Source organism: Podarcis vaucheri (assembly GCF_965113315.1).
Source record: "Podarcis vaucheri genome assembly, chromosome: 10".
Classification (NCBI taxonomy): domain Eukaryota; kingdom Metazoa; phylum Chordata; class Lepidosauria; order Squamata; family Lacertidae; genus Podarcis; species Podarcis vaucheri.
In genome coordinates, this window is record NC_138748.1 from 10,417,150 (window position 1) to 10,433,734 (window position 16,585).

At 46.4% G+C, this 16,585-nt stretch overlaps 1 protein-coding gene across 3 annotated transcripts in view; it reads left to right on the forward strand.

Annotated features, from left to right (window-relative positions):
* Positions 1-16,585, forward strand: part of ABCD2 (ATP binding cassette subfamily D member 2) — an 81,856-nt gene that overhangs the window by 31,520 nt on the left and 33,751 nt on the right. For 2 of the 3 annotated variants that reach the window (XM_082239643.1, XM_082239642.1), the window contains 2 exons: positions 7,844-8,024; positions 12,246-12,367. In XM_082239643.1, the coding sequence (XP_082095769.1) occupies positions 7,850-8,024; positions 12,246-12,367 (297 nt within the window). In that variant the 5' untranslated portion in view covers positions 7,844-7,849. Of the gene's footprint in view, positions 1-950; positions 2,110-7,843; positions 8,025-12,245; positions 12,368-16,585 lie in introns of those variants that run through there. The other variant, XM_082239641.1, reaches the window with a different exon arrangement.

Below are 16,585 nucleotides of genomic sequence, written 5' to 3' on the forward strand. Positions count from 1 at the left end.
GGGATGGGGAGGGACGCAGAAGGGTGGCGCTTTAGTGGCCGCGGCAGCAACCGCCTCATGCCAGGCTCGCGGGCAGCGTGGGCAAGAGTCTCTCTCCCTTCCTCTCCCTCAGGTGGGGAAGGGCCGATGGAACTCCTCGCGCCAGGACGACGGCAGGCCCGACGTGCTGCTTAGCATACCCTCCAACCAGTGCAGCATCTTAATGTAGTGATTTCCCCCTCTGCATCCCTTTCATAACTCTATAAATCCTTTGTCCATCCATAGTTCAAATTCAAAGTCCTTCCAGTGAGCACACAGGGCTGATTTCCTTAAGAATGGATAGGTTTGATCTTCTTGCAGTTCATGGGACTCTCAATAGTCTCCTCCAGCATTCAAAAGCATCAATTCTTCGGCGATCAGCCTTCTTTATGGTCCAGCTCTCACTTCTATACATCACTACTGGGAAAACCATAGCTTTAACTATACTGACCTTTGTTGGCAAGCTGATGTCTCTGCTTTTTAAGGTGGATCACGTTTGGGCAAAACTCTCCACTATGACCTGTCCATCTTGGGTGGCCCTGCACTGCATAGCTCATAGCTTCTCTGAGTTATTCAAGCCCCTTTGCCACGGCAAGGCGAAGCGGGATTGATGTATAAACTAAGCAAAATCCCTTATTTTGGCTGCTAATCCCTTATTTTCGAGGCTGCTGGTCCCTTATTGACAGCAGTGTGTGTGTGTGTGTGTGTGAGAGAGAGAGAGAGAGAGAGATGACAGCAGATGCTTTCGACGCTACACCAACCCGGCAGCGGAAAGGATTTCCGCTGCTCGGCTTCGGAATCCCACTTTTTAACCGAGAGCGCTGTGGAGGACCAGAAGGAAAGCGACGCCGCTCGCCGGCCGAGGATTTCCCAGGCCTCGGCGACCAATGAGCGGGCGGCGGGGGCGTGGCTTGCCGCGGCGGGGTGGGCAATGATTCGCCGGTGGTGGCAGGGAAAAAGCCTCGGCTGCCGGCGGACCCGGAGTCATTCCGCCTGGGTCGCGGGCGCGATCGGCGGCGCGGGGGGAAGGGGGCCACGTGAAGATGGGTCTCCCCAGGCCTGGATGAGCGGCTGCCGTCCCTGCGCCCCTCCCTCTGGGCGGGTGGAGTAGATAAGCCAGGCAGGAGGAGGATCCCCGGGAAAATGCCCCCCGGGCGCGAGAAATGGAGCCGCTCGGGCGCCGCGAAGAGGGCGGCGTGCTTGCTGGCTGCGGTGTACGGGCTGAAGATCCTCTGCCCGCTGGTCCGCAGGCGGCTCCGGCAGGCGGGCTGCAGGAAGGACCCGCAGCAGAGGCAGATGGCCAGCGGCAGCCGGGCTGATCTTCCTCCGGAGCTGCAGCTGCTGCCTTGCCCGGGTCTCCCCGCCGCCGCCGGCCGAGCGTCTCCGGCGGCCAATGCGGAATTTTTCCGCCAGCTGCTGGCGCTGCGCAAGATCCTCTTCCCGCGGGCGGTGAGCGCGGAGAGCGGCTGGCTGTGCCTGCACTCGGCGGCGCTGGTGTCGCGGACCTTCCTCTCCATCTACGTGGCCGGCCTGGACGGCAAGATCGTCAAGAGCATCGTGGAGAAGCGTCCGCGCAGCTTCGCCTGGAAGCTGATCAAGTGGCTGGCCATCGCCATCCCGGCCACCTTCGTCAACAGCGCCATCCGCTACCTGGAGGGCAAGCTGGCGCTGGCTTTCCGCACCCGCCTGGTGGATCACGCCTACCAGACCTACTTCGCCGACCAGACCTACTACAAGGTGATCAACATGGACAGCCGGCTGGCCAACCCGGACCAGTCGCTCACCGAGGACATGGCCATGTTCTCGCAGTCGGTGGCGCACCTCTACTCCAACCTGACCAAGCCCATCCTCGACGTGGTGCTCACCTCCTACACCCTCATCCAGACGGCCAGGTCCAGGGGGGCCAGCCCCATCGGGCCCACGCTCCTGGCCGGGCTGGTGGTCTACGCCACCGCCAAGGTCCTCAAAGCCTGCTCGCCCAGGTTTGGCAAGCTGGTGGCCGAGGAGGCCCAGCGCAAGGGCTACCTGCGCTACGTCCACTCTCGGATCATCGCCAACGTGGAGGAGATCGCCTTCTACAGGGGCCACAAGGTAAGAAGAAGAAGAGGAGGAGCTGGGTGACATCGGAGACAGGAGAGACCTCTCAGCTGTAGTACTTGGCAATCCCTCCTCCTGCTGCTGCCCTCATCCCTGGGAGAGTTGAATTCCTATGACACCCAGACCTGTTTACAATATATGTTCCTGCAGGCTTAGTAAAGGAGTCTTGTTTTTCTCCTTTACCTGGAAAAGGCCAGAGCAAGTACTGGCATTAGTAGCTTAACAATCATTAGCTCTCTCCCTTTAATACGTACTAAGTACTCTTTTCTTCCTACAAAAGGGTGAATTTCCCTTCTGTTGCAGCCAGAGTAGCTGCAGAACCTGAGGTTTGGGATTAATTAATACGGAATAAAAAGGCCACGGACTTATCTGCACACTCCCATGTGAATCTCATTTTCTACTCTTTCTCTCCCAGTTGTTTGGATGACTGATAGTGCAGGCCTATGCATGATTAACTCAGAAGTAAATCCATCATATTCAGTAGGGCTTACTCCCGTGTAAGAGTGCCAAAGGCTGCAATCCCTAAACCCTTACTGGCAAGTAAGCTCCACTGAATTTAGAGGGACTCACTCCTGAGAAAACACATGTGAGGGCTAAGCATAAAATGGGCTTTGTTTTCATTCGTTTCTTATAGATTGTTCTTCCTATTCTTTCAAATGTACTGGTTGCAAGAAATCATTTCCCCTCCCGCTCCTGTCCCACGCTGATCAATGCAGCACTTTCACTTGGCAGCCTGGGGAAAACTTTGCTCTTTCAATGTGGACAGCAATACAACCTTTGCCATTGATCTGCGTAGCTGAGCAGAGATGCAGCGCTGCAAAGTCTTTAAATAGCTCAGGCCAAAGTGTTGTGGGTGCTTTAACAACTAGTTACATAAAATGAATGAGTATTTTTTAAAAATCAAGGTGGCAAATATATTCAGTGCGCATTTTAAAAATTTGTTTTAATGTGGGGACACAGTTTTTCACCTTAAAAACAGGCTCTTCTTTTGTCACTAACCTGGACCTGGGTCCTGCTTGCACCAGAACTTCTTATGGTGTCACATTGGTCTTTAGCACAGGTGGAAGGAGAAGAAGTTGTCTTCCTTGGAGCAGACTCCCATCACCATCATGGCTGTGCTGATGAACAAGGAGCTAGAGCTGGTGCAAGAACAGTGCAGGCCTGATTCATACCAGCTGTACCTCCAAATTCTCCCAAAATGTTGCTTTCTCTTAATGGGTTAGGAGAGCTGGTAAAAAATAAAATCTGGCAACCAATGTGCCCTTTGGTTTTAGATAGTACATGGGTAAACGAGACTAAAAAACCCAGAACAAACTAAGCCTCCTAGAACAAAATAATACATCAAGGAGCTTAGTTTGGTCAGAATTGAGTAAACCCTTCCAGACTTAATGCTGAATACATCACTTCTGGTAAATGAACCACCACATACACTGGAAGGCTGTTAAAATTTGTGTCCCGGGCTTTTTAAACTCATCTACCCATGTACCATCCGAAACCAAAGGGGCACATTGTTTGCCAGATGTGAAATATATTGGCATTCTTTTCAGCTCTCCTACCCTACTATCTGGGGACGCGGGTGGCGCTGTGGGTTAAACCACAGAGCCTAGGACTTGCCGATCAGAAGGTCGGTGGTTCGAATCCCCGCGACAGGGTGAGATCCCGTTGCCCGGTCCCTGCTCCTGCCAACCTAGCAGTTCGAAAGCACATCAAAGTGCAAGTAGATAAATAGGTACTGCTCCGGTGGGAAGGTAAACAACGTTTCCATGTACTGCTCTGGTTTGCAGAAGCGGCTTAGTCATGCTGGCCACATGACCCGGAAGCTGTATGCCGGCTCCCTCGGCCAATAAAGCGAGATGAGTGCCGCAACCACGAGTCGGCCACGACTGGACCTAATGGTCAGGGGTACCTTTACCTTTACCCTACTATCTAGAATAGAAGTTTTCTGGCTATAGCCTTCCTAACCCTTTAAGGCTATGCAGGAAATGATTGATATGCAGCCATGGGCAAGTTTAGCTGTCAGCGTTTGAGGAATTCGCAGTTGACTTGCAGCATGTGGGCATGTGCTTGGTGGTGCCCACTTAACTGCTTGGCGTGGGGAAATGTGGCACTGCTGGCGATAATTGCTTTGATGTGGCAAACGCATATGCAGCCATCACAGTTTGTACCAGTTTTAGCAGTCCTCTTGCAACTTACAGTGATTGTGTGTGTGGGCATCACGTGGAGGCAGTAGTTCATATGGTCAGAGCGCCCACACAAGGCGATGAAGAACCCATGCAGCCCCACAAGGGATTGCATGTGGGCCAATGGGAGTCTGAACCAAGTCTCAGGCTCATTCAGAGGAAAACAGAAAGGAAAGTTGATCAAAGGAATATTATTACCTGAGTGTATAACAGAACCTATACCCTGGTCCTGAATGGGGTAACTGTGCCCCTGAAGGACCAGGTGCGCAGCCTGGGAGTCATTTTGGACTCACAGCTGTCCATGGAGCCGCAAGTTAATTCTGTGTCCAGGGCGGCTGTCTACCAGCTCCATCTGGTATGCAGGCTGAGACCCTACCTGCCCACAGACTGTCTTGCCAGAGTGGTGCATGCTCTGGTTATCTCCCACTTGGACTACTGCAATGCGCTCTCCGTGGGGCTACCTTTGAAAGTGACCTGGAAACTGCAATTAATCCAGAATGCAGCAGCTAGACTGGTGACTGGGAGTGGCCGCCGGGACCACATAACACTGGTCCTGAGAGATCTGCATTGGCTCACAGTATGTTTCCGAGCACAATTCAAAGTGTTGGTGCGGACCTTTAAAGCCCTAAACGGCCTCAGTCCAGTATACCTGAAGGAGCGTCTCCACCCCCATCATTCAGTCCGGACACTGAGGTCCAGCTCCGAGGGCCTTCTGGCGGTTTCCTCATTGTGAGAAGTGAGGTTACAGGGAACCAGACAGAGGGCCTTCTCTGTAGTGGCGCCCGCCCTGTGGAACACCCTCCCTTCAGATGTGAAGGAAATAAGCAGCTATCTTCTTATTAAAAGACATCTGAAGGCAGCCCTGTTCAGGGAAGTTTTTAATATTTAACGCTGTATTGTTTTTAACACTTGATTGGAAACCGCCCAGAGTGGCTGGGGAAACTCAGCCAGATGGGCGGGGTATAAATAATAAATTATTGTTATTATTGTTATTATTGTTATTATTGTTATTATTAAGGGTTAATCCTCTGAAAAATAACGGACTGCTCATTTTCACATTCAGCAACTATCAGGTACCTAAGCCTATATCAGTTATGCACTTAAATAGAGCATTCCCCACAAAAACAGAGTTGATAATTCCTGCGGATGATGCTTCGCCATACTTCAAATATCACAGCTCCAGGCAGAAGCACACAAACATTATTAAAAGCAATTTTTATAATCAAGTTTGACTGAATCAAAGCTCCTAGAATTCTCTGACCTAAGCAAGACTTGCAGGTCTGAATCTAAAAGCAGCAACAAAGCCATTAAGTTATAATTTGCTTTTATGTTATTTATCCTTGCCTTGGCTCCTGGTTTGTATTTTGATGGAGTTAAAAATAACAACGCAATGTTTCGTTTTAATTTGAAGATGGGTATTTGCTAAAATCACCATTCATTTGCAAACAGCAATTCTGATTCATAAATATCTGTACTCGTTATAAAAGTATTATCATCATCATCCATGCTGTAAGTGATTGAGTTGATGTTAGCATTAACTGGCCAGATGTTCAGCTGGTATATGTTGGTAGAGATTCCTTAGCCAAGCAAAATGAAGAGGGTTGCAGGATGTTTAAAGGATTAGCTCTTATTCCAAAGCAGCAGTGTCCCATAGGAGCCAGAAAGTGTACCTTGTTCCATAACATTACAGCTTGAAAGGATGCCATAGAATAGTGCAAAGATCTACACTGAACTTGATGGAGAAGCTGTAGAATGGGTAGAGTTGTAATGAGTCACCATTTTATGTGACTGAGGAGATGGAGCTTAGTGGTAGAACATATATGGTGTCCCACGTTCAACCTCTCACATTTCTATATAGATATGGAAGCAGGGCTGAGATGTACTTCTGTCTAATACCCTGGAAGTCTTCTGCCCATCAGAGTAGGCAGTATTTGGGCGATAGGTACAGCCCTCATGGAACTGGGGTAGGTTGCTGTTGGGTGTACACACCTTGATTTGCTGCTACGTAATATGTGAAACAACCAGGATCAGGTATCTTGAACCAACAGGTCTACCTATGTTACCATATTAATACAAAGGTTGCTTTTCTGGTGGTTCCAGATGGGAAACAAAGTGGAAGGATGAGTGAGTAACAATCTCTTGCCATACTTATTATCATTATCTTACACGAAGCCTGGGAATTAACATATCTCCATTGGTGGCTGTTGCCCATTAGGATTGGTAGGAGAGAAGGCAGTAAGTAAAACCAGAGTCAATTAATTCTAGTTTTGTCTCCATCCTCCTCCCTGCTGAGTTCTGCAAGAGCAACTCTGAGGCTAAGGTAGATGAAGCTGACAAGCAGTGCCACCTCACTGGACTGGTTGTAAGAATTTGGGCAAGCGGGTGGGGATTGGGTGAGGGCAGGCTGAGGTTGGTAGAGCAGTGCTTTGTTTGCCTTAATGTTGCAGCCTCCACTGCATAACTCACTTCTAGGAAGATATGTCCAAGCTACCCAGTTTGGGTTGTTGAGTTGATCAAAACTACATATACCAACTGGGACACGGGTGGCGCTGTGGGTAAAACCTCAGTGCCTAGGACTTGCTGGTCGTAAGGTCGGCGGTTCGAATCCCTGCGGCGGGGTGAGCTCCCGTCGTCCGGTCCCAGCTCCTGCCCACCTAGCAGTTCGAAAGCACCCCTGGGTGCAAGTAGATAAATAGGGACCGCTTACCAGCGGGAAGGTAAACGGCGTTCCGTGTGCTGCGCTGGCTCACCAGATGCAGCTTGTCACGCTGGCCACGTGACCCGGAAGTGTCTTCGTACGGCGCCGGCTCACGGCCTCTAGAGCGAGATGAGCACACAACCCTAGAGTCGGACACGACTGGCCCATACGGGCAGGGGTACCTTTACCTTTACATATACCAACTGAGACCCTGCCTAACAGTTTTTTATTTATTTATTTATTTATTTATACATACATACATACATACATACCCCAACCATCTGGATGGGTTTCCCCAGCCACTCTGGGTAGCTCTCAACAGAATATCAAAAACACGATCAAACATTAAAAACTTCCCTGAACAGGGCTGCCTTCAGATGTCTTCTGAAAGTCAGATAGTTGTTTTTCTCTTTGACATCTGGTGGGAGGGTGTTCCACAGGGCGGGTGCCACTACCGAGAAGGCCCTCTGCCTGGTTCCCTGTAACTTGGCTTCTTGCAGTGAGGGAACTGCCAGACCTCGGACCTCAGTGTCCGAGCAGAACGTTGGGGGTGGAGACGCTCCTTCAGGTATACTGGACCGAGGCCATTTAGAGCTTTAAAGGTCAGCACCAACACTTTGAATTGTGCTCAGAAACGTACTTGGAGCCAATGTAGGTCTTTCAGGACCGGTGTTAATGGTGTACTAAAAGCCCGGTAAGAATATGAGTCTACTTTCTGGTCACCTGGTGTTGCTGGTTTCTGTCTGTCTCTGGACAGATATATATTCACTTGTTTAGGCTTGTCTGTGTAAAGTACATACATAATCACATGTACCGTGCTCTTATCAATATTTGCATTTTTAAACTGCAGGTAGAAATGAACCAGCTACAGAAAAGCTACAAAGCTCTAGCAGACCAAATGAACCTCATTTTGTCCAAACGCTTATGGTACATCATGCTGGAGCAATTCCTGATGAAGTACGTCTGGAGCAGCAGCGGCTTGATTATGGTGGCCGTACCCATCATCACTGCGACGGGATTTGCTGATGGCGGTAATAACATTTTATTGAACGTGAAACGTTTTGCGTGGCGGTTTCGTCCCAGTGGGATTATCTGGAGGAGTCGGTCAGGAAGGTGTCTACATATTCTTAGCTGCAGCAACCCTGTGTCTGCCCAGCATTGTGTGGCTAGCTGGAACAACTCTAAGAAAAGCTAAGTTATAAAAACAGCTGTCCTACCCCAAAACCTTTTGTTGTCTTGGGCAGAATAGTAAATGGTGCCCCCAGGCTCAAGTCAAGGTGCTTAGTGCCCAAGGTAGGTCAAATTACCTTGGTGCCCCTGGCAGAAAATCCCCCAGCACATCTTCTTGGCAGTAAACGTACAATAATACTAAAAGAAACAACTACAGATTTGTTGCCCTTTAAATAAAGGCGGGTCCAGCTATTACACACATGCAATTTTTGTTCTTTTCTTAATTGTTTCTGATAACTATTTTAGCACATCATGCAAGACCTTTTCTGTACTTGCAAGCAGTCTCAGAAAGAAAGAGAAAACAAGATGAATTCTAGCCAGTTCATACCGTGTAATCAATACATTAAACTGACTTGTGCAAACACTATTTATTATATTCAGCATTTAGTTATCGCCTATCCCTCTGCAGCAGTGGATATATGCAAATGGGGTCTGAAACAAACCATTGAATGGGCAGCCTGACATGTCAGGATATTCCAGGAAATTATTCTCCCTCTTTCCTCCCCACCCCATGCCTCAAAAGAGGCTTGACTTGGGATGCATAAATCTCTGAATTTCAGTTTCACTCCCTTTTGTCATTTTCCCAGACTTCTCCACATTTCCATGTCAGTTTGCGTTTTTTTAAAAAATTTAGGTTTCCCCCCCTCACAACGCAAACATAATGCCCTAGTGACAAAAATAAAATGATTCCCCACAAAGTACATTTCTTTATTCAACTATGCATTATTGTAATATTCTCAAATGGGGGGGGGCTTGTTTTCTAAAATAACAAGAACACATTTAATAGCTGTTCTAGTCAAAACAAGCAGATGAAAGTCGAGCCTTGAGAGGAATTTGTTCTCTCGGCACATGCTCTGAAGGGACATAACACAGGGACTTTGCTGAAAGTAATTAGTTGTTTGCCAGTGCCTGGGAACACCGCCTTGAATTCTGTGGAAAAAATATAGTGAATATAAATGATAATAATAATAATAATAAATTATTTCTACCCCGCGCATCTGGCTGGGTTTTCCAGCCACTCTGGGCGGCTTCCAACAAAAGATTAAAAATACATTAAAACGTCAGTCGTTAAAAACTTCCCTAATGAAACAAATTGTTAAGAGTTCTAGTAATGATCAGTGATTAATGGTAGAGGTGAAGAAATTATTCAGGCTTTACAGTACAAATCCTATGTGACTCTAATCCGCCCCTGAGCTCAGTGGAGCTTGCTTTCCCAATTTCAGGCCTGGCTATGGGATAGACACAGCCATGGTTGTCTTGTTGGACAACTTACACTTAGGGCTGGATGAGGAGGTTCAGTCGGATTGGTTCTCCTGAACCTCTAAGTAACTTTCCATATCATCAACCATGGTATCTTTCTGGAGCAATTCCGCTGGGTTGGCCGTTGACTTATGGTGTGCCACAAGATTCCATTGTGTGCCCCGTGCATTTTAACATCTGCATGAAAAAATTGAGGGAAGTACAGTCGTACCTTGGTTCTCGAATGCCTTGGTACTCGTTCGTTTTGACTCCCGAATGCTGAAAACCAAGAAGTAAGTGTTCCGGTTTTTGAATGTTTTTCGGAAGCCAAACATCCAACGCAGCCTTCGCTTGAGTGCAGGAAGCTCCTGCAGCCAATCAGAAGTTGCGTCTTGGTTTTGGAACCGTTTCGGGAGTTGAACGGATTCCCGGAATGGAGTGTGTTCGAGAACCAAGGTTCCACTGCAACGCAGAAGTTTTGGCTGAAGTGTCATCACTCTGTGAGTGAAAATTTTGTTTCCATCTGCTTCTCCAAGGGAGGTGATGCTCTGTATATGGCTGCCTTTTAAAGATAATTTGGAACCTTCCAGTGGTGAACAATATGGCTGCCCATGTGACTTAGATGTGTTTTATTGCTTTTAAATGTCGCTAGTTTTATTTGTTCTTCATTTTTAGCGTTATACTTTTGAATAATCAATATGCAATATAAATAACCCTAAACTTCTGTGTCACCTTGGGAAGGGCAGCTTATAAATATTATAAATAGATATATACAGTGTGTACAAGAATGAAGCCTTAGCTTCCTACATTCTTCTTTGACTTCCTAAGGCTTCCTAAATTTTATTTTGATGACAGGTTGGTTTGGTTTTTTACACACACATGATAGAATTTGCCTTCAGTCAATTGCACTATGGATTATGTTTTATTTTAATGATAATTGATTGTATTCCCTTCTGGGATCATTTTGTATGATGAAAACAGGGACAGAATGAACTAATGAACGACGTTTTTAAGACGTACAAACAGGAATCCTGGGGCACTGGGTGACAAATAACTGGGTAATGGCAAAGCTGAAGACAATTGTTCCCATTTGTTTGCTTATGTTATACTATTTGTATTTATTTTTATATAAAAAATTCTGTCCCACACTTCTGGTCCCTATGGCGGTACTCAGGGTGGCTTGCAACAATTTAAAACCGTACTGTCCTTTAAAAACAACACATGTGTTTTTGAAATCCACATAATCGTGAATCCCTTCCTGAAATTTCAGTTTTATATTGTAAAATGCCCTGTGATCCTTGGGTGAAGAGCTGTATAGAAACTTAATAAATAATAATAATAATAATTCAATTCAATTACAGTTCAGTGAAAATACAACAAACAGAGACATGAACCACACTTTTAAAATAAAACATTAGGTGCTTAGCAAAGAAAAAGCTTGCCAAACTTTATAAAAGTCTTCACCTTCTTTTCTTCTCCTTTTTGTTTGGCGATCACTCGTAGCCGAGTAAGATTGTCTTCCATAAACACGGTTTTAACAATGAGTCCGTAAGTGACGCTGGAGGCCAGTTGCGTCCTCACCAACCAGCACATGACAACTAGGGCTTTTTTACTCCTGCATGGTGAATGGTTTTTGGTGCACCTCAAAAAATCTCTTGCCACAATCAGTTGTGCTCCGCACTAAGAGGAGTGGAGGGAGCAGGTAAATTGATTGATATAGCAGAATGTATTCTTTTGGGTATTTTGGATCCGAGGCCTTTGGGTCAAAGCTTTATGACCTGATAGTTACATGGTCCTCCAAGGAAGAAGAAGAAGAAGAGTTTGGATTTGATATCCCGCTTTATCACTACCCAAAGGAGTCTCAAAGCGGCTAACATTCACCTTTCCCTTCCTCCCCCACAACAAACACTCTGTGAGGTGAGTGGGGCTGAGAGACTTCAGAGAAGTGTGACTAGTCCAAGGTCACCCAGCAGCTGCAGGTGGAGGAGCGGGGAAGCGAACCCGGTTCACCAGATTACGAGTTCACCACTCTTAACCACCACACCACACTGGCTACATGTCAATGGCCCCCCAAATGTGTGTAGTAAAAAAGTGCCCTCGCACACATGTATGTATACCAGAGCGCACACACAGCACACCATGATGGGCTGTGGAATTTGGATCCTTGGCCCTAGATGGAAATCGTAGCACAATTTTGACCGCACACAGCTTCCCCCACATCCTTTCCCCCTGCCAACTGCAGCAGAAATCTATGCCAGGTACTTCACCATGTGACCCAAATGAGATCGGTAGGACTGCATTTGTTTTTGCAGCTGCTGTCGCCAAACTACCAGGGGTTTTCAGGGGCCGTATCAGACTACGCATTTGCCACCTGATTGTAGGTTTTTTAATGTAGCTACCAGTGCTTTGAATTATGCTGAGATGCAAATATGAAATTGAGTTGCCGCAGTCTCTCCAAAACTGTTCTTCCAGAACCGGAATTACTCAAATGCTCTTGTATTTTTGATGACTTCATAGTGGGGAGACTTTAGGCAGATGCTGCAGTTTCCTTTCCTTGAGTGTGCTGGCAAGAGAAGGAGTATCTGTCAAGGTCTCCTTGACACGCTGCTGCTGCCACAGGCCCATTCTTTGAGTCAGGATTTGGCAACTGCGTTTGACTGATTCTGATTTAACTACACAAATTTTGCCCGTATCTCCTTTCCTTCTAGAGAAGTTTCTTTAGTGGAGTTAGACTACGCTTCAAGTAGGTTTGCTCTAATTAAGCTTTCTTGCTTGCCTTTTAGAATTAGAAGATGGTCAGAAACAAGCGATGGTCAGCGAGAGGACAGAAACCTTCACCACTTCAAGAAATTTACTGGCCTCTGGAGCAGATGCCATTGAAAGGATTATGTCTTCTTACAAAGAGGTACTGGATGAAATACGCTTGACAGCAGAAAAATAACAACTGGGTTTTTTTTGGGGGGGGATCGTAAACGTAGTCTAAAATGGAGTTGTGTATACCCATCTGAGGGAGGGTGGGAACAGGAAATCCGGACAAGATTCACAGGAAGCTTCAAAGGTTCCTTGATATAGTCACTATTAAATCCCAAGGTTGTTTTTTTTAAGAGCATTTGTTGTGTCTACGTTTGAATACAGTCGTATCTCAGATCCCAAACGCCCTGGAACTCAGACGTTTTGGCTCCTGAACGCCGCAAACCCGGAAGTGATAGTTCTGGTTTGTGTACCTGAACGTCCGACGGGGCTTCCGTGGCTTCTGATTGGCTGCAGGAGCTTCCTGCAGCCAATCAGAAGCCACAGTTTGGTTTCCGAACGTTTTGAAAGTCGAACGGACTTCCGGAATGGATTCCATTCAACTTCCAAGGTATGACTGTATTTCTTATAATGACCACAGATCATTAGTCTTCCTAAGGAATAAATAGACTTGAATCCCAAGTTGCTCCTCTATTCACATGAAGTGATTTTCACCAACTTCCCCCTCCATCAGCAGCTTCCTGCAGGATATTTCACACCAGAATTCCCCAATCCACCCAGCCACCACCAGCAGGGGGCTGGGAGACAGGGAACTCCTGTTAAGTGAATGTAAATAGCTTGGGGTTTGGGGGATGTATGCTGCCTGGAGTTTTTGAAATATTGCTTTGTACATGCAATTAGAAAGGAAGGCTGAGACCTTCCATGCAATTAGAAAGGAAGGCTGAAGGGTGAGTTGCCACCACAGCCACTGTACACGGTGGTGTAGCATCAGTTGCTGGTGCCCAGGGTGAGTGGGTGCGGGCGGGCGTTGGGCAGAGAGGGCGTCAGCCCATCCGATGCCACCGATGTGACCCCATCCCCACCAGAGCAAAGTGGGGCCGTGCTGCGCCACCTGCCCAGGGGGAGCCCAGCCGGCCGACACAGCCCTTGACAGGTGGAGAGGAGCCAGGCTGCTCTGGGGTTGCTTGCGTGGGGGCACCTGGTTCACGCCCCCTCAAAAATTGTGTGCCTGGGACCACGCCCCCCCAGCACACACACATCCCCACGCTGTGCCCCTGACTGTACATGCACTTCAGATTTAGCAACATCAATATATTCATCATCAATCTTTATTACTTGGGTCCAGAGACCCAAGAAATCGTTACAAAGCAATACACAATTCATACAGCCTACCTCCAGGTTAAATAAAGCATTTTGTTCCGGGTATAGGGATCATTGGTTCTTGCAACCACCGATAAAAACTTTGCCACTGCCAAAATGTTCTAGCGTTTGTCTGGTCTTCCAATAGGAACCTGACATAGTGAGCCTCTGATTTTCCCAGGAAAGGTACCAGCAAGGGTAATATCAGTTCAGCCCTGGCTTGCTCATACTTCGCACAGTGCAACAAAATATGTTTTATGGAATCGATGTCTTGAGCACACGAGCAAAGTGTCTCCTGGTAGGGAACTCCTCTCAACCTGCCATCCAACACTGCAGAAGGAACGACGTTTAGTCTGGCTTTGGTGAAAAGCCTTTGGTAGTTTGGACTGTCAGGTTTTTAATGTAAGATGTTAACTTAAAGACATGCCCATATTGTACTCCTACTGCCAGCGGATTACAGACTGCGTGTGATCGAGATCGCAAGTCACTGTGTGCATTATCCCATAATCTTTGCTTTAACGTCTTTAGGGGGCCTTCATAACCCAGGTAATACAGTTGGGGGGTGACAGACCAATAGAGGTGGCTTTTTTAGCCATGGTTTTCTGCCATTTGCTGACAAATTCCTCATTGGTCAGGTGTTGGTACAAACCCTTCCCTAGATCAAACACTGAAATCCATTGCACCAGTGAGAGTTCTTGTAGTGGCTTCCACTAGTGCACTTGGTCACCCCAGATGTTTCTGTGGAGAGAATGTAGAATATGTCTCAGCCTTACTCCATACAGGCGATGTTTTAATGTAAGTTAAGATTTGCAATCTACAAGTCCAAACTTAAGCGCCAGAGACGGTTAAAAACTGTGTTCTTATTTCCCAAGTTGGTTTACATTTCTGCAAGTTCTTGCTGTGAAATAGATGTCCACATTATTATTATTATTTATTTATTCATGATGAAACCAATACTATGCAATGTAATACTAGAGCTACACGTGCAGGTTTACAAGTACAAATCTGTTGAATTGTGTAGAAAGTTCCAACACCAAGCTCCTCATTTTTTGCCAGGACTGTTTTTGAACCCGGGTTGCTTGGGCTAAAAGACAACTCAACCCTGCATCTCAAACTGTCATCATTTCTGACATGTTTGAGATGGTTACCTGTCATGATTTTTAAATTGTATTTATTCATTGTTTGAGTGGCCACTCTGGGCACCTTCTGGAAGTAGAGGCAAGATGAAAATAAATAATAATAATCTTAATATTCAGTACAAACTTTTCAAACAAATGCCAACACCTACTCGGTCTGGTTGAGCCTTCAAATAAAGAGTTATATGTGACTTTTTTCCACCAGGAAAAGGTGTTCATCCAAGTGTACATGGGAATGCACATTTCATTGAGAACTGTGCAGGATAGGGTTATATAGTTCAGAAGACAGGTGAGCAAGCAGGGACATTATAGACACCTGATAACGCTATGATATCAGGTGACTCATTTTTCCTTTCCAGTGTGGTGGGCTGTGCTAGAATGGAAAATCCTAGTACAGCTCAGCAGGCCTTGAAGCTACTGCTCAGACATAGAATCCTCAAATTGTGAGGTGAATTAGATAACCAAGAGGTTTTTTCGTTTTGTTTTGTTTTTGTTTTTTGCCCTCTTGGCATTCGCCTCAGCCACCGGAAGCGACCCGGCTGCCATTTTGTCTCGGGCAATGGCGAAAATAGAAAATAAATAATTTTTAAAAAAATTAGATAACCAAGAAACGTGTGGTGAATGCGGTGGAAGTCTTTTATAATATTTTAACTAGGATTTATATATTGTAATGTTTGAAGTGTGAATTTGGAATTATTGATTATGAAAAGTATTTTTCTTCTTCTTTTTTTGTTTCTTTTATTTTTCGTCTTTCTTCTTTTCTAGTCTGCATTCTGGAAAATTGTATAGAGAAATGTTTTAATGTACGGTTATGTATTCTTTCTATTTATATTATTTTATTTTTATTTTTTTGTAACATTTAATAAAATTTAATTTTTTTAAAAAAAGAATCCTCAAATTGTAGACCTGGATGGGACCCTGAGGATAATCTAAGCCAAGCCCCTGCAAGGCAGGAATATGTTGCAGTCCCATACAGGGATTGAACCTGCAGCCTTGGTGTTATCAGCACCATGCTCTAACCAACTGAGCTTATCCAGGCTTCAAAGCATGGGTAGGCAAACTAAGGCCCGGGCGCCGGATCTGACCCAATCGCCTTCTAAATCCGGCCTGCGGACGGTTCGGGAATCAGCATGTTTTTACATGAATAGAATGTGTGCTTTTATTTAAAATGCATCTCTGGGTTATTTGTGGGGCATAGGGATTCGTTCTTTTTTTCTTTTCCAAAATATAGTCCGGCCCCCCACAAGGTCTGAGGGACAGTGGACTGGCCCCTCCTAAAGTACCGTATTTTTCTCTCTATAACACGCAGATTTTTTCTCCTAAAAAGGAAGGGGAAATGTCTGTGCGTGTTATTGAGCGAATGTGTGGTCCCTGGAGCCAAAAAATTAGGCAAAAATCAAATCGCGCTTCAGGAGAAGGGAAACCTGAAAAGAGGAAGTGGGTGCTTTCCTGCATTCTGCCTCAGGGTCTTACTGCCCACCCTCCTCTGTTTCCTTACTGTGTTTGCTGAAACGGAACAAAGAGCAGGGAAAGCCCCTCCCCTCCAGGAAAGAAGAGGGGAAAGCAGAGTGCCGTTCCTTCCTCTCTGTGCTCCGGTGCTGCTGAAAACATGCAGGTGGGAGAGAGAGAGAGAGAGAGGGAGAGAGAGAGAGAGGGAGAGAGAGAGAGAGAGAGAGAGAGAGAGAGAGAGCGCGCTGGCTGGCTTGGGTGGGTGCGTGGGGGAAACTTTTGCCTTCCTTTCCTCCCTCCCGTTATACCCCACTCCTGCATTCTTAGCCCTTCTGTGTTTTTCCTTCCCTCCCCACTTAAAATGTGGTTAAAAAGCATGGATCCACATGGATCCTAAGGATTTTTGCACTGGGTCACCCCAAATTCAC